Source organism: Tyto alba, unplaced genomic scaffold (assembly GCF_018691265.1).
Source record: "Tyto alba isolate M040663 unplaced genomic scaffold, T.alba_DEE_v4.0 Super-Scaffold_6, whole genome shotgun sequence".
Lineage (NCBI taxonomy): Eukaryota > Metazoa > Chordata > Aves > Strigiformes > Tytonidae > Tyto > Tyto alba.
In genome coordinates this window covers 29199041-29220553 of record NW_024881327.1, presented here as the reverse complement: position 1 = coordinate 29220553, position 21513 = coordinate 29199041, and the positions used below count along the sequence as shown (strand labels likewise).

Here is a 21513-nt window from a genome sequence, read left to right as displayed (position 1 = left end):
CTCTTTTGGGAAAACTCAGAGCAAAAGAGACAGAAAGAAAAATACACTTGATTATTGGGAACATGTCAAAGAAGGAAGGGCAATGGCCTAGACAATGAACAAAACTGCTGGCACTCTTTCAGAAAGTCATCATTTTTCATTTCACTCTATTTTCTTTCAGAGCACAGCATTCTACAATCTTTCCTTCTATATTACTAACATACAGCAACATGTGTAAAAGCCAACTTTAATTACCTTCTCTACAATTGGAATGATATACAAAATGATGGAAACCGAATTAGCGTAAAAAGTACAGAAAACTTGCAAAAATATGTGACATACTACTTTGTTCAGTAAGTTACTGGGTGATGCTTTAATACTAAAAGCTGAACACAAACCAACAATTTTATGATTTAACTTTGGCCTGCTAGCTTCAGTACTCCAACATAAGAGTGTTTTTGCAGCATAAACACTCTCTTCTTCTAATACAACTCTATTTTTTCCTTGAGGTGTTATCTTGTAGTGTTCTCCATTTAAACACATTTATCAGATATGTATAGGTACTTTATAGGAACAGATGAAAAATCTGAGTTTCAAAATATTTAGATGAAACCTTTCCTCTGTATCCAATCAATGAGTTTTCCATCAGCTCCATATGATTTTTCTCTCCCCTTCAAGAGCATTACTATTTTTTTTTTCTTGGAATAGAACCATCAAGAATCTTATTACTTTAATGACATTAATATGAAAAAGTTAGGCTGCATCCTTATTAAGAGTGTTTCAGTAGGTTCTTTTCTGTCTAAAAGCATCCATGAAAAAGATGGTTGTAGAAGAGAGGTATCATCTAGTTGGGACTGAATGGTTGGATGAATATTGTATCAAGAATACTGACTGGTAAGACTATAAACTGACTAAGGTAGAACTCTTGTTATCAGCTCTAAGTAGCTGAAAAAGAATACATTTAAACTTTGTAAGGATTATAGTTGGTAAAATCTTACAAATCTACAGTTTATTAGCAAAAGGACATTTTTAATGAACACATTTGGAAAAAAAAAACCCTGAAAATCCCCTTCAGAATAATTTATCAGATCAGGCCAAGTCAAAACAGAGAAAAAGCTACAGAAGTAGAGGTCAGCTTTTGACTTGTACATTTAACTTCTGCCAACTGTACTTGGATGAAGTCTTCAAGTCTGACTCGCATATTTGAAGAAATTAGACAAGCAGCATTTGCACAGGCAAGCAGAGATGTCCATATGGATTTCTTTCTATCACACCACAATCTTTTCCACAGTTAAATTTGTGAATCTCTTAGTTCGAATACTTATGAAAGGCCTGGACTTGCTTCAGAGAAACTTAGTGAACTCTGCCCTGCCAGAGACCACCCGGTCAGCAAGGGAGCTTCCAGGAGAGCGTACAAAAATCCTGCTTCCAATCTGAGCTACAGTATTCTTCAACAGGACTTCTAGTCAGAGTACAGCTCAAAAAAAGCTAGACCAGAGCTTTTAAAATAAGTTCTCATGGTTTATGAGATGATTAGGACACTTTATTCTGATGTTACAGACCTCTAACTATATTCTCAGAAAGAAAAAAAAAGCAAAACCAAACTCACCCCACAACACTCTGCTCAAACAACTGCATGCATGTACACACACAGAAAGCTACTATATACAAATACATGCATAGGCAAACATACTAACAAAATAAGATTATCCATTTCAAGTATCAACACAGTTTTATCACAACAAATAAATGAATCTGGGTTTGTAAGTCAGGCTACTTTGGTGTCATGTTGAATTCAAATCCCAAGGGTATTTAATTTTGTGGATAGCTACACCTCTTTATGAAGAACTGTTTTTCCAAGTTCCTAGGAACTACATTCCGTTCAGAAACATCTTTTTCTCACAATAACTTCAGACTCTGAACATGTACTAAGTAAAATATTCAGTTGTTTCAACAGTGAAGCAGCCACCTTCATGTCATACCAAGTATAACATACCCTGCTGCTTTCATTGTGCTTATCACTATAAATGTTCTTGTCTTAAAGAACAATGTATAAAGTTTTTACAAAACCTCTAAAAATGAATTTCAAAACCATTCTATTCCTTCTATAAAATACAATATATATGAAGAAAAATGCTGAAATATGATAGCTTCAATTAATTTAGAATAATGTACATAATTAATTTTGAGTAATGAAGGCAACATGGTAATATACAAAATCTATATATACATGGGTAATAGGTTATAATAAAGAGGAAATAGAGCAAGAAATTGTATAAATTAAATTTCATTTTTTTCTTATGTGTCCAAGTATTTAAGTTAATTCCTTGAGTTTTCCATTAAAATGTAATAGTTATATAAATGTCTATATACTGTTTTTCCCATAACTGATTATGTGGGAGGTGAGATTTGCGGGTCTGAATTACCTCCAAGTGAGGGAGAGATGTGCACCTACATTTCCCACATCCTGCATGAATTCTTAAATTGCTGAATTATATCACAGTGGTGGAGTTAAAGGCACTCACTCTTTTACTGGTGTAAGGCTTGATTTAGTTGATGTGCTTTGAGAACCATTAGAAGAATATCTTTCTGAAACAAGTAAGTATTCTCAATTTCTGTTTCCCACTAAAAATGCACACTGAACATCTCAGCTCAGGAGATACTGAGCATGCCCAGCAGCAGACATTAGTGTCTGGGAAATTAATACTAAACTTCAGATGTTTCTGGAGCTGAATTGTTTTGAGAGTTCGGGAGTGAAGTTCCAATTAGATCAGCACTGGCAGCAATTAAGCATCTTCTATGGATTCAGTCCTATTTGCAATATTCAGAGCAGGTTTACACAGATGGGATAATAAATGAAAGAAAACACAGTATTTACTGTTACAAGATTAAAGATACAGTACAATAATGCATTCCAAGCATCATATTAATAGAAAAGGAAATGCATGCATGACAAGAAGCTGCTCATGCAATGTTATGGCAACTCAAATTTTTTGGTGGCATTTCACAGTTTCAAATATTTAGCAAATTTGTGTAACTGAAGATGAAAAAACAGTGCTAACCAATGCACTACTTGTGCTACCTCATTATAAAAAAAACTTCCAGCCAAATAAGCACCATAATTCTGAGTTCTAAATTTGGTAAGACTTCTCTTGAGAAAAGTAAAACTTACAAAATAATTGCAAAGCAGTTTACCTGTCTATTCTTCCTCACTAGACCAGATAATCACAGCCTGTTAGTTGAGCTCCATTTTCACAAGAGTAAAAATTCATTCTATTTTACACAAATATGGCTACCACACTGAAGGTATAACAGAAAGAACCCTCTTATGCACCTCTGGTTAGCAGAAGGATCCAATAAAAATTAGGCCTGTACTAAAGACTGAAACAGTATTTTTTGCACATATTTGGATATTAGTTAAAAAACACTTTTACCTCTCCTGACATATCAGGTGCCATAGGAATGACTGGCCACAAGGAAGAGTAGATTCCAAAAAACACTACCCAAAGTGCTATGCTGCCCCAGATAGCTATATGGCTGAACTGTTAAAACAAACAAAAAACAGAAAACAGAACAATTCTCACAGATGCATTACGACATAACAAAAGATCTTTGCTACTTAGTATTTATAATGGGATTCTGATATACCTGAGGAAATTTCCATACCTTGTATTAATTTAACTCTGGTACTTCAGTTAGATATCTCTTAAAGCAAAATTATATTTTCAGCAGCAATATTACTGCATTTTAAAGCAATTTAAGTTTTGTTACAGAGTAATTTGGTTTTTTTAGTTTAAGTATTACTTTAAGCCTTATCCTAATGTCTTCCTTTTCAATATTAAGCATTATTTTTTGTATGTGGATATTCTGCCTTTACATGCAGTAACCACAGTTTAGTTTGATACTGTGGGGAGGGCTGAAAAACTGTAAGGGCGTAATATTATAAATAATAAGAAGAGAATACAATTATTCACCCATCATATTTTATAGAGCATTTGAGAATATGAAAAAGACATTTGCTTACCAAAGTCCAATATGAGGTCTCTAATCCAGCCTTCAAACACACAGTTAGGACCACAAACTTGAGAGAGAGAGAGAGAGAGAGAGGATTCTTTTTTAATGTGGGAATCTTACTTAACATACAGAATTTACTAGTTTGGTTAAACTTTCAGGAGAACAGAAGAAACAGTTTAATGACTTTCATATTTTATGTTTACTTGCACAAATTAAATAATGGAAAGGATAATCAATGTCTTAAATTGAAATGTGACTTCCTTAATATTCAACAAAGTTTTGTGTTTGTCAACGCACCTAGCTGTGTAATAGGATCCAAACCAAAGTTTATAAAGCAAAAGTCAATTATTTCTATGGACCTGCAGAAGCTATGGAACAGTCCTTCTGCTTTAGTAGAAACTTCTCCCCCCAAAAATGTAGGACTCTCAGCAGCCCCAAAGTGAAATTTTAGACCATGGCTAGCTGTACTTTTCCTCTTTTTTCTAAGTGTGTGCATTTAAAACTGAAGTCCAAGTGTCTATTTGAAATGACCATGGTAAAATGCCACTAGAAGACTTAGATACACCCCAGTAAAGAGCTAGTAATAGGACACTGAGAATTATTAGCTTCCATTAATAATTGCCACTCATTTGATTTGGAAAACTCTTCTTTTGTATTAGAAATCTTATTTCCCTTGCTTCCCGGAACTCTGCACATCTGGCTCTTACTGGGTCATTAGCTTCTATATTGATGGCATTTTGGTTATGCCGAAAGGTTCATGAAAAGTGTAGTCCACTTCAGTCGAGATGGCAGACCCCCTAGTTACAGAGAGGATGACTTCTACTTTCTACACTAAGACAGATTTAGAAGATCTAGATGCTGGGCTGAAAACTTGCAATTGCTCAAGCTTACATTAGTCTAAATTACAACAAAACATAACAAAAGTTTTGTTCACTTAAATAGTACTTTATTGGTAAATGAGTCACCTTTGTCAAACCCCGAAAAGCCAAAGAGTTAAATGTTGGGAGCCTATGTTCTGCATACAGATAACATGTTGAATAAGTCTGTTATGTCATTTTAATTCTTCTCTCTCATTTTTGCTCTTTTTTTATCTTTACTCTTTCTATGGAACAGTCTCTTAAAATGTGTTACTGTCCTGTAGAACATGCTCTATTTTAGTTTAGAGATGAGCAGTACTAGAAAGTTTGTAATCCCACAGCAAGGACTAGCTGATTCAGGAAAATTGTTTATCTTCTTCTTTTGAAATTCACACAAACAAGTTTTTTGTTCAGCAAAGTTAGCACATTTTGTAACTCACATGTGAACGTGTAACACAAGCTTTGCTTTATGTGCAATCTGAAGAATATGAGGCTGAAAACCTGAGTCACAAAGACCAAGCTCCAACTGTAACAGCTATAGTTTAAATTCTAGTATGTTGGCCAGGCTGGCAGAAACGATGTGAGTTTGTCTGTGGCTGAACTCCAAGGAGCCTCAGAAACTCAGAAGAAATTTACTTAAATCAGAAGTTGAAAATAACTGGTTAAATATATATGACAAGTCTTTCACTAGGTCTAGTGCACAGAAGGATACAAATCCTGCCAGAAAGCCTTCACCCTAGCTACAAAGTTTATGCTTTTAATTCTGGAATCTTATATTTCAACTACCATTGTATTAAGGACAAAAAAAAAATAAAATCACAGTGCCACAATTCCATTAACTAAACCATGTGTGAAATATAATTAGAAGAAAATTATTGACCATGATGAGTGTTATAATTTACTTAGTCTATCTAGTTGTGGTGCTGTATTTGGATGAGTGAAAAAAATGAATTATGGCCAAAAAAAATACTCATCCGGTACACTTGCTTGCTACTTTTGAGTCAGTTGTAAGAAAACAAAACATGCTCCTTTAGGATCAGATCAAAAATTCTCATTGCATAGACAAAGCACATACCGCAGGTCCCTATGTAAATATATACCCTCCTTGCATCTTAACTGATACTCCTAACAAAGTTACCAACTATGCATACTAGCTTCCTCAAGAATGTGGGTTTTATTGCTCCTTCCTTCCTTCCCTTGATCCAAACTAACAATAGCTCACTGAATCCTACCCAGGAAACAAGAAATCGAATTGATAACTTTCAAGAATGGTCGCACAAGTATTTTCATAGCACTCTACTATTTGAAACTTATGTTTGAAGAAATAACTCCAGGACATGATATGAATCAGTGCACATTCATTAATTTCTTTATGGATTCAAAGAAACTATATTAATTTCTGAATCCCTTTGCTACTGATTTTTGAGCAAGAGATCAATGTAGACTTCCTAAAACCAGACTAAAAGTAGTGGGAAGAATGAGAAGTACCTTAGCCTTATGATTTTGGTATTTCAGGACATTGACTGACAACTGTCAGTGCACATACACTTCACTTGCATAGATTTTTAAAAAAATTTTCAACACCCACCGCCCTTCCCCCCAATTCTGAAAGTCTTTCAAATATTTATGTGTGCTCCAGACCTCCTTGAATTCCTGTGTCAGAGCAGGAATACATCAAATGCAACGCCCATTCTCCCCAGATTTTCAATCTGAAGTGAATGAAACAAATGAAAAAGCAGGTTGTCTGGACTTAAATTGGTGAAATAATGTTTCCTTGGGAAATTCTTGGCCATTCTGCAGGTTAGTAGCAAGCAACTAGCCTCTTGAGATGGTGAAGTTTCAGCTTCCTAGTTGAAAAACAGTTGTAGGTGACAGAATAATTGCACTGTGACCTCTGTTTTAGTGTTTATGGATACAGTTTGACAAACAGTGATGAGTAGCTCCAGGTTACTATCTTCAAAGTATCAGAAATTAACTAATTTCTGAAGGTGGTGGAAAATGTTGCTACAAATCTGAAAACGCAGGCTGTGGTGTTTGCGAGTCAGCTGACATCATAGATGATGCTCAGATATTCTGCAGTATCGTAAGATTTCAGGACTTCTCTATCAACTGATAGGTGACAATCAAAACGACAGCACCTCAAACACTCAGTTCCACAGGAACTAGTGTAATCCAGTAAATGCTTATTACAGTTACGTAACTTGCTTTCTTCTGGTGCCAAGCCTGGCCTGTTGGAAAGAAGTGCAGAGCAGAGAGACTGGGTAGGATGAAGTTCTGAGATCGCTTCAGGAAAGAACTTCAGCTGTGACTGCAGCAGTATGTTGAATAATTGAGTTTAACAAGTTTACAGTGCAAACCCACTCTACAAAACAATGGTTGATACAAAGGATACTTTTAGAGCAATCAGGGAAAAGGAGATACTATCAGAAAACTTGGCCTAGGTGCTGGGATAGGTGAAGTTATGCAACTCGTGTACATACATACAATTCATAAGACAAACTTCTGCTGAACTGAGCAAGGCTGTAACTTCCAATTACAGTAAACAGTGAAACATTTGCAGATAGGGTGAAAACTCAGTGCAGAGAACCTCTTCCCAGGAACAACCTATTTCACTTAGAACAACAGGTGGTTCTGGTAAATCTCTTATGAAATATGCATCAATATTGGGGAAAGCAGTGACATTCAGATAAATGACCAACTTCTAAACACTGTTTGGTGTTATGAGATCATAATACAAATAGACCTGTGTCAGTTGAACTACTTCTGTCAGGATTGAGCTATGACAATGACTGTGACCTTACATCTTAATTTTATTAAGACTTGCACAGAAAACACTTACCTGGGATATTCCATCCATCCCTAATAGAGATCAGTTCATCATATGATAGATTGCATGATCATATGCGACTACTGATGACAAAACATGCTGTGCTTGCCTTTTGGAACAGGGAAAGGGAAGTGTAGAACAAATAAACTTTTAAGAGAATGTGAGAACAAACAATTTTTCAATGTACCTGAAAGAGCCACTTTAAAGTCTGTGTACTGATTGGCAGAAGAACCATTTTAACTGCCACAGCACTAGGAAATACACAGAATGGGCTGTGGTTATTTGGCCCTTTATGCTTTTTAACCTTTCTGGTTAGCTGATCAGAAAACACCATTCAAAATGTTCTCTCATACATAGGAGATGTTGACAACAGCTACATTCTCAAAGGACTACAATGTATTCTAGAATACTTCCCTTTTATTTCAGTTATGATGTTTCCCTATTGCATAAGGAAATCAATTTTGATGTGAATTTGTATTTGTATTACAGCTCCCTTATTTTGATGGAAGAATCAATTTCCTTTTTGTATCTGCCAACAATAGGAAGTTGAAAAATTAAACTCAGTGTTGAAGAACAGAGGAGAGCAAGCACAAGTCTAATTTTGCTTCTAAGAGAGATTGTGGAAAACCTTCATGTATTGGTTAACACTGATAGCGAAAACCAGATATTTAGCTTCGTTAATTTATTCTAGAAGATAAGAGATTAAAAGAAAAAATCCAACAATGACTAATATCTGTGAGAGTAACAGGGATTACTCTTAGGTGTGGGGCAGGTGCAGTTCTGCCAGTTTGGTTGTTTCTGAAGAGGCATCCCACAAATCGAGGCTCCATGTGGCTCTATCCTTCTTTCAAGGCCCCATGATAAATTAAGAGAGGGAGAACAGAACTGTATCTTCATAAATCCACAATACAGTTCCAAATCAAATAACCTGGGATTTTTCCAGTGCAGGAACTTACCTTAATGAGCATACTAATTAGGGAATTACAATTCCCAGTATTTAAAAAAATAGACAGTTTCCAGTAAAGGACAGATGTATCTTCTACATATTTATTAAACTGCTTTGTTTTAAAAACTGGAATTAGAATGCAAAATGCACTTCAAAGCTTCTCAAAGAGTCATTCAACAGCCATTTCTTATTCATAAGGCACTGCAATGAATCAAGTCTTCTATGTAGAGACTTATAGCTAAAAATAAAACCACATCTCTTTAAGAGTTAAAGATAGAACCAATATAGATAGTCAGCTGATAGAGCACCAGATAGATGCAGAAAGACTTACAGTGTATACAGTGTTACCCAGGAGCAGGTAATCTGAAGTTTTACCACTGCCGAAAACGGTACCTGAAGAATGAAAAGTGATAAAAATTAAAAACACTTAAACATCCACAATAGCAATATAATCTTATTTTTGTTACAGAACAGCAGATTTCACCTTGAACTGTATTGAACAGTAGACATCTATGACTTTTGTAATTTTTAGTCCTTTAAGACTTTCAGTGACTTCAGGAATTATGCTAGAAACAGGATCTTTTTGTAACATCATATACGTATCTTACCTTCAGAAGAATATGAAATATAATAGCTACAGTGTACACTGATCGTAACATATAAGTAAACAAAAAGCTTAGAGTCAGATTGTCACTGATTCTGGATATTTTGGATATAGAAACTTATCTTTGCTCTTCTCCATATTTGTGAGATTCAGTCTAAGTGAAAACAGAAAATATACTCAATTTTAATTCTTGAGATGCTTGTTATTCATAAAATTTTCAAAATTTACCCAACTCAAATCTTTGGATTCATATAAATACATATCCATTTTGCACATATCGATACACACACAGCATTTATGCAAATAGTCAGTGCCCTGAAGAGATGCGTTTGCATAAAAATCACATCTACTGTGGTTCTTAAGTTCAGAATTCTGAAGCAGTGCATTTATGCTTATTTAAAGGAACTTGTTTTATGATAATTGCTAGAGTATGGGCTTTCTGATCCCAGTTCTGTGAAAGTTCTTGGCAGACATGGGACAACGCACAACTGAATTAGAGGGAATTCCTCAATTAGAAGTAGTAAGCTTGCTAAATTTTTATCTGTTCAGTTTAGAAATGCGTTTAGCACTTGAGATTGTTCATATACTGCAACTAAACCAGAACACTTCCTCTGCTGTAGGGATTCTAGTCACTGGGATATTGCTTTTTACTGCCATCATATAAAGCAATGGCAAAATATTGTGCATGTAGTAAGGAAGAATAAAAGTATAAGACAAGAGGGAAAAAAAAAGAAAAAGAAATCCCACTGATGCTGAGAGAAAATAAGGAAGGATGCTTTTAAAAAGTTGTGTTGGGAGGAAAAGAAGAATAAAAGTGCTTGGGCTTTTTTGGGGGGTGCAGTTGAGGAGAGCAGGTTTAAAACTCCTCCAATTGGGCTGGCCAGAGGAAGGTGACAAGCTGATAAAAAATGATCTGTCACTGAAAACATTTATTTTTCCACTATCCTCAGCTAGCTTATGGTATATTAAATGCTGCTAATTAAGTACAATTTCATATTTGTGTTGAGTGTTTTTCCAGCCTTCAATACTTGAAATGAAAATCGCATTAGTTGTGGATGAAGAATGTTCCTTTCTAAAAGTTTTTCAGGACCTGTGAGGCTAGTTTCTCACAGAAAAAAAAAAGTTATATTTATTGATATTCTGGAAGAGATAGCAAGTGAAAGTTCACACAAAAAAAAACAGAATAAAAATGCTTGCAAATAGTCCTCCTTAACCTAGCCATCCCCCATTCCAAGATGAGGAGCTCACAATGGCTGCCTCCTTAGGTCTAGTGATACTGGTTGCATTCCTGGAACTTCCCCATTTCAACTTTCCCTGGACAGAGGTGCACATCGCAAAGGACTACAAGAGCACTGGAAGCCTGAAAACAAACCTGAGACCATGACTCATTTTAAAAGTTGTACAGAAGGGGGAGCAGTTGATGGTTTTACTTGTACATATAAGTTCGGCTGTCATTTACTGTTATGTTGACAAAGTTGCATCAGAAGAAGCTTCTGTGAAGATTTATGTCCTTGTCACTTTTCATATCCACATGACTGTACATGGAGTGCAAAGACTCTAGTTTTGTGTACTGTACAATGGCTAGGTCCCACAGAGCAAATTCTGACAAACAATTCTTACAAATCCATACCTATTGTCTGATCACAAATTTGTTAGTAGACTCTACTACAATACGTGCAATTTGAAATTTTCTTACAGACAAGAAAGAGATAGACAAGTGAGGCTAAAGAATACACAGGAGAAAATGCTCAGAGAAAAGGATGACTGGGAGCTTTGAGTTTTTCATGATCTTCAAGATTTGATTTTCAATGTTCTAATAAATACTTGATCAAACATGCACTCCACTGCTTAATGATATATGTGTAGCAGTAAAGAGTAAAGTGAGGCTAAAACAGGGGAATAGGCAGGCTGCTATGTCTGTTCTCATTCGTCAAAGTGCTGTGACTCAGCACTTTTGTGCACTCTTACTCCTAAAGCTGAGCTATCCCCCATTATTCCCATTCCTCCTTCCACATCTCAGGATCCTCCAGCACCTCTTTGCTAAAAGAAGGTGGAGGCTGACACTTGTTCTCAGAAGTTCCTCTCTCTGGCAGCCATCAGCTCCTCTCTACAAAACCAATAGCATTATTTCCCTTTCCTCTTTACACACACAGCCACCAGATTTAATTAACTGCAGCTCCCATCCTGTGCTCGTTTCCCCTTCATGCAGAACTCTGCGTACCAGCCAGACCTGTGGCAGGTAGTGGTTATACTGCCCACCATGTCCACAATCCTCAGGTCCCATTTCTGCTCCCCTTGCTCACCCGGCCTTTCTCTAGGAATGAGAGGGGAAGACAGAAGACAAATTGTTCAGACTCACAGAGGCCACTTGACAGCAGGTCAGTTCTGGCCCAGGGGCTGTGAGCCAAAGGGGCCTGTGCTACAGTGCTCTCACAAGCGCTCATGCAAGTATCTCAACTTTGCCATTCACACATGAACTCTATTCTGCATCACCACATATATTTTAAACATTTCTCCATCATGTAATGCATAAAGCTCTCACACAGATTTGCTACAGCTTTGAATTTGAGGTTGTGGTGTTAGAGTATGACATTGACGTTTACTTTGAAGTTACTGAGTTACTGAAGTTACTGAGTATAAAACACTCTGCAAGAAGCTTTCCCCTTAATCTTTCTGGGCACAAGCAGCTGTGACCTTCTCACTAGCTAGTTTTAACAGTTTCAAAATGTCCATAAGAATATTTCTGGCCCCTCTACCAGGGCAGACTGCCTGGCTATATCAGGAAAACTGAGAAGAGTACTGATTTTGCAGAAAAGCTGCAGGGTACACATTTTTTTTTCCCTCTCCATGAAGTGGAAACAAAACAAACTCCCACCCCTGTGAGAGCTCACACACATGCACACGAACGTTCCCACAAACTGGAAGCAGTGCTTTTAGGTTTGCTCTAATTAGTAGAGCTTTCCACCCAACCGCCCCATTTCTGCAGCCCAGGTGCACATACAACTGTTGAACTAGAAGAGTGACAGGACTGAGCTGTCCAAGATGTCCCAGTTTCCTCTGTCACAAGCCTACTTGCATAGATGTAAACTAATGGGTTAGTATACCCTTGAAGTAACAGGCGAGAAGGTATAGACATTAGCAATAGAAGTTTACAAGACATAAGAGACAATGCAAGGGACAGCAGTGATTTAGAATCTTGTAGGCATTTACTATGGTAGTGTATCATAATTAAAAATTAGCATAATTAATAGCAATCTTTTTCTCTGTATTGTTTAATTTTACTAAAAACCTTTTTATAGAGTTTCATGCATCTGTACATAATATTACTCCTACTTTTAAACACATTTTAAAGAAAACAATTCAAATACACTGCATTGGATCTAGTTCTAAAAATGGTATCTTGAAATTTAAATACACAAAATTCTTAGTATGTGTAAAGCTTTCCTAAGAAAAAAGAAGGTATTTAGATACTTTGTACCTTTCAACATTTATATTTTTATTTTTCATAATACTTACCATGCTGGAGGGCTTTTAGTGGAAACCAAAACAGAATGAATGAGTGGAAGAGGCCATTTAAACAATGAACCCAGAAAACCTAAAGGAAAACAGAGAATCCATGAGAACCCTTTGCAATAAACTAGCTCTGTGAACCCTGACCTTTCTTTTTATCTGTGTGTTAGATTCACAAAATGTGTTTCTGTCAGGCCACCACTGTGAAGTAATATAACTGACAGGCACTTTCTGCCTCTTAGCTCTTCATGGGTCATTTGTTTATTTTTATGTTTTGAAAAAAGGTGTGTATTATCTCCTCCTTTTAATTTCAAATCAGAAGGGAAATTAAAATGCATACCTATGGGAATATCATCAGAAAATTAAACTAAACCAGACAACTGGAACAATTGTTACATTTTAAGTAGGGAATTACAGGACTCTAGCTTTTATAATTTACATTTTGTGTAGTAAGAAATTTGGATGGTAGAACAATCAAAACCAGAGTTTTACATATACCTACTTACATATTTCCACATACAAAGGAATTAAAAAAGGACAAAGAAATTATCTTCCTTATATTTCTCCTTACATGTTCCATTCCTGAAGTGCATAGCTTCATCTTATTAAACTTCCTTTAATGTATTTGCTAAATAATTAAAATTTTACTTTCAAACTTATTTTCTTTTGTAAAATATGCCTTCTGCAAAGAACTGTATTGAGTTGAAGGATAAACAAGCTATTGATGCTTTCCATAATATATCGTATAAAGACATAAAAAGATTTTATAAAAAATATGTAACCCATTTCCTTCAGAATAGCAATCATGTTTTTTCATTAACAATGCTTTTGACGATCATAGCATTTATTGTCATTAACCGATGTGTATTATGACTGTTAAGGTGTTCAAACAGTTCAAATTATGTTGCCTGCCTCACAACATTTTCCACAATGTCTCAAAGTCTTTTGTTAGATTATACAACTAACTAGGTTGTATGATCCAATTTACACTCCAATACTTTGCACATTTGAACTTGTGCTACTCATTAACCTTTGTCTCTCCCTCTTGCTATGTCATTACCAGAAGTTTTTATTTGACAGAAAGCACAGGTGGGTGCAAGAAAAATTAGTTCTACTTTTCCATTTTCCTGACCAATTCTTATTGTCCCATGCTAATCCTTTAACCTCTGTCATGACCTCATAACCTTTGATCCCTTTTACCATAACAAACATCTGCATCAACATTCAAGGCAGTAAAGTTTCCAAATCTTTAACACCAACTATTCAACTTATATAGGTGGGAATTTTGTAGCTGGGAAGTTGTAGACATTTACTCATAGCAAGTGTTGCATGAGAATAGCCACAGAATTTCCTGTGCAGTCAACAATACATCTGTGCAATAATAAAAATATTATAGTCTTATTTAAAAAAAGAAAAATCTAACAATTTAAACTCATGACAGATTATTTATTAAAACTATCACAACATGAAAGTGTCTGCATTAATGGACCATGTGATATTTGTAAAGCATTCACAGTGACATAAGAAAGTATTTTCCCTAGTTTCCTTACAAACTTCAGGTTTGTTTTTTCTAGGTGAAGGGATGAAGTGAGGAAGAAAACAATCTCATATGCTTCAGTGAACATAGATAGTTTAAACAAATAATTCTATATAGATAGAGGTACTCAAGTTTTACAGCGCAAGTGGCACAGACAGGAGAGCTAAGTATGCTGTATCAGCTCCACACATCTACTACAGACCATCACATGTAGGCATTAATTTAATGACAGACTGAAAATGTCCCCAAGTTCAACACACAATGACATTACTTGAAATGTCCCAATTATATTTAGAAAAGTAAAATAAATTTAGAAGGAACTCCTACAAACATCATGGTATTAATGAAATTGCATATTCAGGAACAAGTTTAATTTAATTTTTTTAAGAGATTATTTATAGACAAATCTGTAGAAACTGTGTATATTTTAAATATTTAAGAGACCTACATTCTTTTATTACTTCTTCTGCTGGTCTCTCCAAGATGAATGTCACCCATTTCCCACCAAAAGGAGCCTCAGATTTCTTTTGATCCACCCTGATACATTCTTAACTGACTTCAAGTATTTTTTCCCAAAACTCAAAATTAAACCATAAAATCACAACTCCAAGTTGACAGAGAACAGTACCAAGTTCCTCCCTCTACAAATCTAATGACAGCTCTTATTGTCCCCCGAAACACTTCTCCACAGGCTTCAGTAATCCATTTCCATATAACAGTACAAATACATACAGCTCAGCGACAGAGAGGTCTAATCACTTCTGCCTATAGAAGACAGCTTTATTACCAGCAGAGAAAAAAAATCATGGCTGAAAAAAAAAAAAAATAAATGCTTGCTGTCCACTTCCATACTTGCTAAAAATGGATGAATATTATTTGCACCCTTCACAGACAAGTGGACAACTGGAAACATTAGTAATAAAACTCCTCTCCATTTTTAATTATGAGCAACATAGAACAAAAAGGGTAACTATAATGAATTCCTATTAATTCCTGCTTTAATTATGTTTAATTTTTTAAAACCTACCTTAGTATTAAAGTCCAGTGCATTTTGGGAAGTCTTGTATAACTCAGGATATTTCAGCATGTTTTCTTTTCGGCAGGATCTCTCAAATATTCCAAGAGTTAGTGGAGGCATTGCTGTAAACATCTAGTAGATGGATTAAAAAAAACATATTGCAAAACTTTAGAGGTGAGGACTCGCATAAAGATTGCTTACTCAAGAAACTTTCATGATAATAGTTGCAAATAACTGAAAACACACAAATCATCTTACCACATTGTAAAGACCTATACACCATCTTTCAAAAAGAATTTGTCCAGAAAAGCCATTGACAAATGCAAACCAGATCTGAAAAAGAAGAGAACTGTGTATTACTCAAATGTCTTACAAGATACAATATATAGATTTTTTCTCAGCTTCACAAAAAGGGGCATCCCTAGGACACATTTACAACACCATTGAAAATGTTCTGGTTTAAACCTATAAAAAAAAAATCAATAAAACCAATTTGTGTTCAAGAACAGATAATGGGCAATCTAGTCAAATATGTGAGCAATATGAAAAAATTTAGAGGTAGCTATTTTCAGAAGAAATTTCATGTTCTTTAAGTATTTAAGAGTGATTTAAGCTCACTGCATTTACATTGTACTTAACTCTTAATGAAATAAAAATTCAGAGAAATACAGGTGAGGAATCTAGAGATTAGAAGCAGTCATCATCATTAGCAAACCTTCTAACTAATGGAATTCATACAGTAAGCTGCAGTTTGAAACTGGAAACTGTACTAATATTCCTTACTCATACAGGAAACTAATGAGAGGATGAGGTTTTACCAGAGCACTAAATCAACTACAACTACTTTGTGAACAAGTACTAATTCAACTAAGGATTATTTTAGAGAGGCAATTGGATAGCTTGCATTACATAAATTTTATCACTTTTTACTAAAGGTTAAAAACCCCCAAATTTAATTTGAAAGGCACAATAACACATTTTCTGATGTTTTTCAGTATAGCGTGAGGCATGACTGCTTTCTTCTATTTCTTCATAGTTATATTACTTCAATGACCAAATGGAGAAACAGCATGTCTGATGAATCTTTATTAACAAGTTACACTGAAATTGTATTGCCTACGAGAAACAAACTGTAAACTGACAGAAGTTAGGATTATCTAAACAACATTCTTCTCAATTTAAGACTCATTTTTCAAGTGAATTTTTAGATGCCACTTCGCAAAGACCTTCCTACAGTTCACATTTCATTTGACTTTATTATGGAAGCATGAATTGGTACAGTCAATATGTATATTTATCAACATGTTCCCAGGCTGGCCTCCAGCTGACCAGATTGTATGACCAAGCTCAGATTTTTTTATCATGTGGTGGAATGTTTGAACAAGTTGGTGAATACTCTGAGATGGAAAAAACCCTGAAATTAGCAACTACTAACACTAAAAAATGGGAGATAAAAGCCAGCCAAAATTGTTATTTGTTCAACCAATAAATCAAAAGTACATAGATTTTTTTTGGATTGCACACCAAGTCATGAATGTTAGAGGTTGCAATACAAAGTTATAGAATACACTGAATTTTCTGCAGTCTTATAATACTAAATGTTTTTACTTTGGTTGACTTAACAGTAACAAGCACTATTTCCTAGACTTTTAGTCTATTCACTGAAAAGACAATGGAATTATTTTATGCCAGCTGAATCAGATTTTTATAAATTCTTGTGTATTTTAATTTTTGACTTTTGAAATAGAAGGTATGATTTAACTGTAATGAATTTAGCAGACATTAGTTAGCAGCAGTTTCTCAGTAGTTGAGTATGAGGGAGTGAGATGAGTGCATAATCAGTTCAGTTGTTCATTACTGAACAATTAATTATGCACTCAATATCAGCAGCTTTTTGGATGCTTTACAACTAAGCTAAATGTGTGAAGCTAATTCAGAACCTCATCCCCACTGCTGAATACAAGTTGCGCTCAACTGCCTTCTCTCTTTTCAACATTCTCATTATGTGTAGTTTCTACATTATTTTACTCCCAACCTAGTAAGACAGCTAGGAAGACTGCTCGAGAGAGGAGTGAAGGACAGATATTAAGAAGTGATTTGCCCCTTATTTTTTTTTCTCTTGTTTGTATCAAATATTTGAGTAAACTTTAGAATTGTTAATTTGAAAGGGTTAGGGTGGTGGAAAAAGTCGGCTTTAAAGACCATGTGACTCAGTAGCTGGGCATAAGTATGTGTACATCTCATCACTGGTAATTTCAGACAGACTTTAACAAAAGTACTACTCTCCAGGAAGAAAATACAACAGACCAGAAGTAGACATATATTTGACCCTTCATAACTAAGAAGTATATGGAAAGAACATTAACTTCCTGGTGATTTAACTCACAGTCAAAATGTTACAAAACTAATTTAAAAGGGCCTAAATACAGGTAGTGAATCTATTCCACATATTAGCTGCTATTAAAGGTAAGTGATGTTAAGCAACAAATGAAAATATTTTGGAGTGACTATTTTAAAGAGATGCAAGTATTTAAGATAAAATTTTAATTTACAATGGAACAACATATATGAAGTTGGTACCAAGCTCTCGAAAATGCTACGCATCGTTTCATTCCCTAAAAACTCTGCTGCTTTCAATTTTAGTTTGTGCAGAATTTAAGTTAAAATGTTCAAGCTATTTAAACTGAGAGCAGTTTTAGTGTAGAACCATAAAGAAATCCTTTAAGGCATAATTTTAACTTCCTGAAATCTTACTGTTTACTTTTTTTTCCAAAGAAAGCAGGCAAGCTGTAGGCATTTTAGTTCGGTTTAGTGTAATAAGGAACTGGAACACATCTTGGTGAGAGCTCTAGATTCAAGCCAAGAAGAAATGAAATTTGGTAGCACTCCATGGTTCTAAAGTTCTTATTGAATCTATCAAAAAATGGCTGGGAAAACAAACCTTTTAATGGGGCTAAAACCAATGCCCTCTGTAGTAGAAACACTATAGTTTAGGGGACAGGACCACCAGATACTTTAAGAGACAGATCATCTTTAATATCTAAGCAAAAACATGGATTTTCTAGTGTTTACAAGACAGATTTGAATGCTCACATTAACGCCACCTATGGCTGAAAAATAATAAGCAGATCTGGAGGGTTAAAAAAAAAAAAAAAGGCAGGAAGGATAAATACAGCCCTCATCTCAAACTGTAAGAGAGGAAGAAAGTAAGCCACCTACTACCCTAACTTCTGAACTTTGGACCCTAGAAAATGAAATTCTTAACCATACATGGAAAAACTAATATGGAGCTTACTACATTATTAGTAGTGACAGTGACAAAAACATTTGCTTCACAGTGGGAAATTTATTCACAGACAAGGTATTTCATCCTAAATATGATGGACAATAAAGGCAGCTGTACCTGCAAAATAAGTTTTTAGGACATGCTGTATATGACACTAATTTAGAAGCAGACTCAGCCACTTCTCTCTTAGGGCCTAGGTCCTATTCTAACAGCTCAAATTCCTAATCCAGCACTACTATACAGAAGGACAGGTGATAGGTGTCCTTAAGAAGTAATTTAGGCTATGCAAGCGAGGGGGAAGTGAAAATTCAGACCATTTTATAGTTCGGCTACATAATTTCCACTGAAAATGAAAGATTTAGGTTCACAGCCTATCTAAAATGAGATAGGCCTCAGTGCAGATACTTGTATTTCTAAGTTTTCAAACCATATACTGCAAAAAAGTGGGCATGAGCACAGCCATTTACTGTTGTCCATGTTTTAAACTGAACTCGATGCACTTTGCATACATTAAATATGCTATAGCATCACAGAAAGACTGCTCATGTTTGGGCTTATGCATGATATAGGTCTCAGTATGACTACAGGCATTTATATGATGTGTCAGGCAAAGGAAATTGGGAACAAAATGGCAAACTTCTGTTATGGACATGAGCAGAACGTGTGTAACTCAGCAGTAGGATGAAAAGGGCTTCAGGAAAGAAAAAAAGGTAACCACTATCCCAAGTTTACCAAACAAAGAAGAGGCTGTTACAGCTCTAATTACTTGGTATAATTGAATGGTTTAAGTAGTATCACTTAAATTGTTACAAATGGCCATGTTTAAGGACCTGTGATTGAACTTTAAATGTGGACTCCACACATTTCTTCTGTTTGTGTCCTGGTCTCTTAACTCTTTTCTTTGAATTTTCCCCTACATGAAACATGAATGACCTATGCAGATCTTCAAAAACTATTATTTCTTAAAAACTGTAAACCTTTTCCATTTAACATAAAGCAGTTATTTTATGTTTTTACTAGCTAGCAGAACAAAAAGCAGGAATAGGAAAATTTTGTCCCTCTGATGTTGAAGGGAGATTTACGTAACTTCACAAAATGAGTAGTTTAACAAAAGAGTATATGCAGTATAATTTGGTAATTACAAAATGAAAACCAATCCACAAAGGAGTTATCAATAACTAGATCAATCTCAATCCCAACCGTCATTATAAACTAATGTCAGCCCATCCAAGTATGTGACTCTCCACAGTCTTATCCTATGTGAGTGTGAGGCTCAGTACAGGCTTAATAATGCACATTAGCAGATTATTAGAAATTCAAAGTTTTCACTTGCAATTTAGAATGATACTTCAGAATATGACCTCTAAAGTTCCTGGCACTAGTCCCATACAAAAGATGAGGTCCATGTTTAAACATCTATAGAGACAAGGTACAGAGTAGGAAATGTTATTGTAAATCACTTCTAGTTTCTTATGAATAGGAGTCTAAATGTCGATAAACTCTACTCAGTGTGAAGGAGTATCACTATAGACCTTTACCGTTTTCTGAACCAAGAAACCAATGGCACTTATTTCATATCACCCCACAAATGCCTAGTAAAAAGGCTGTATTAGATTAAATGGAATCAATTACATGACTTGTTTGATTATTATTGAGCAGTTATTTAAAAATATGCCTCTATTAAGTAAAGGTAGGTATTTTTAGTTATTGTCAGTTAGTAAAAAGAAACTTATTTAAAGCCACTTCCAGACATGCCTTTCATAGCATTATTTTCTAAACTCCAAGACAGAGGAGGCGTGGCCACAAAAGCTTCACAGACATTTTCCTGATGTAGCATTTCTGCATATTAAGCAGCAGCTTACAAATACTCATTGAGCTCTCTGCTCCCACGCCTGATCTCTACAAAAAACTGAAAAGAGAGATTCAAGACTGGCAGTTGTCCTTTCTAGAGACATTCAATGATGAATTTCTGCCCATTCACTCACAGTATTGACACGAGCTATTAACATCTGTGAAAGTTTTTTGAGCTGACAAATGTTGGGTAGACAGGAATTCAAGTAGAAGTCATCTCGTCTTCCAGAGAAGGTGTATATGGTAAAATGCTTGTATGCATTATATATAAAGGGTCATAACCCATATAAAAATGAACCCTTTGCCCATCCATCTGCTCAGGAAGCAGAGATTACTTCATCTATTTTTTTTTGTATTTTCAGACTATGATCTCTGTACCTTGCATTTAACTTTATTTCACAAAGAATACAAACAGTGCAATATTTATATCTCTTTTATAAATTTACAATGTGTTTGCAGGTGACAATGACAGAAAATGAAGAAAAATAAGATAGTATGTTCTAAAGCCAAACTTTGTATGTTTTGTCTAAACAAAAAGTATACATTAATACTGTTTTTTCAAATACTTCAAGAGTTACTGCTAATCAAGTATTTCTGGAAGTATGATCATTTAATCTGTTATTCAGCTTTTGAAATGTAGGATCCAAAGTCTGCCATCACTTCCAAAGCAAAAAAGGATCTTTAACAGATTTGCTTTTTCTATGGCTTCCTACTTCATGTTCTTCTGAACAGATTACAAACTTACTACTACTCAGATTAAAATCTATTTATGATAATAACACAATAGGGGAAAAAAAATGGAAAATTTAGAAAAAGTAAAAAATATTCTAAGTAAAATGTACACTTTTTGGCTACACACTTGTACATAAAAATATGTTTAAAGTATTTTCAAATACTGCACTAGTGTAAAATCACATACATAAATATCAAAATTGGAAATAATAACGTAATGTTTACATCAGGTCTAACTGAAATAAGGCATTTCCTTTCAGTAAAAACCGGATGCATACTGGGGAAGTTTAAGATATGAATTTGAAAATATCTTAATAAAACTAAGAAAGTTTTAAGAATAACTGTTAACCCA

General features: G+C 35.0%; 1 protein-coding gene across 5 annotated transcripts in view; it reads right to left on the bottom strand.

Annotated features, from left to right (window-relative positions):
• Nucleotides 1-21513, bottom strand: part of ATP8A1 (ATPase phospholipid transporting 8A1) — a 122445-nt gene that overhangs the window by 22167 nt on the left and 78765 nt on the right. For 4 of the 5 annotated variants that reach the window (XM_032999089.2, XM_032999087.2, XM_032999088.2 and 1 more), the window contains 6 exons: nt 15551-15625; nt 15302-15424; nt 12744-12822; nt 8955-9016; nt 4004-4060; nt 3414-3521 (listed from right to left, as the gene is read on the bottom strand). In XM_032999089.2, coding sequence (XP_032854980.1) covers nt 3414-3521; nt 4004-4060; nt 8955-9016; nt 12744-12822; nt 15302-15424; nt 15551-15625 — 504 coding nt within the window. Of the gene's footprint in view, nt 1-3413; nt 3522-4003; nt 4061-4084; nt 7159-8954; nt 9017-12743; nt 12823-15301; nt 15425-15550; nt 15626-21513 lie in introns of those variants that run through there. The other variant, XM_032999090.2, reaches the window with a different exon arrangement.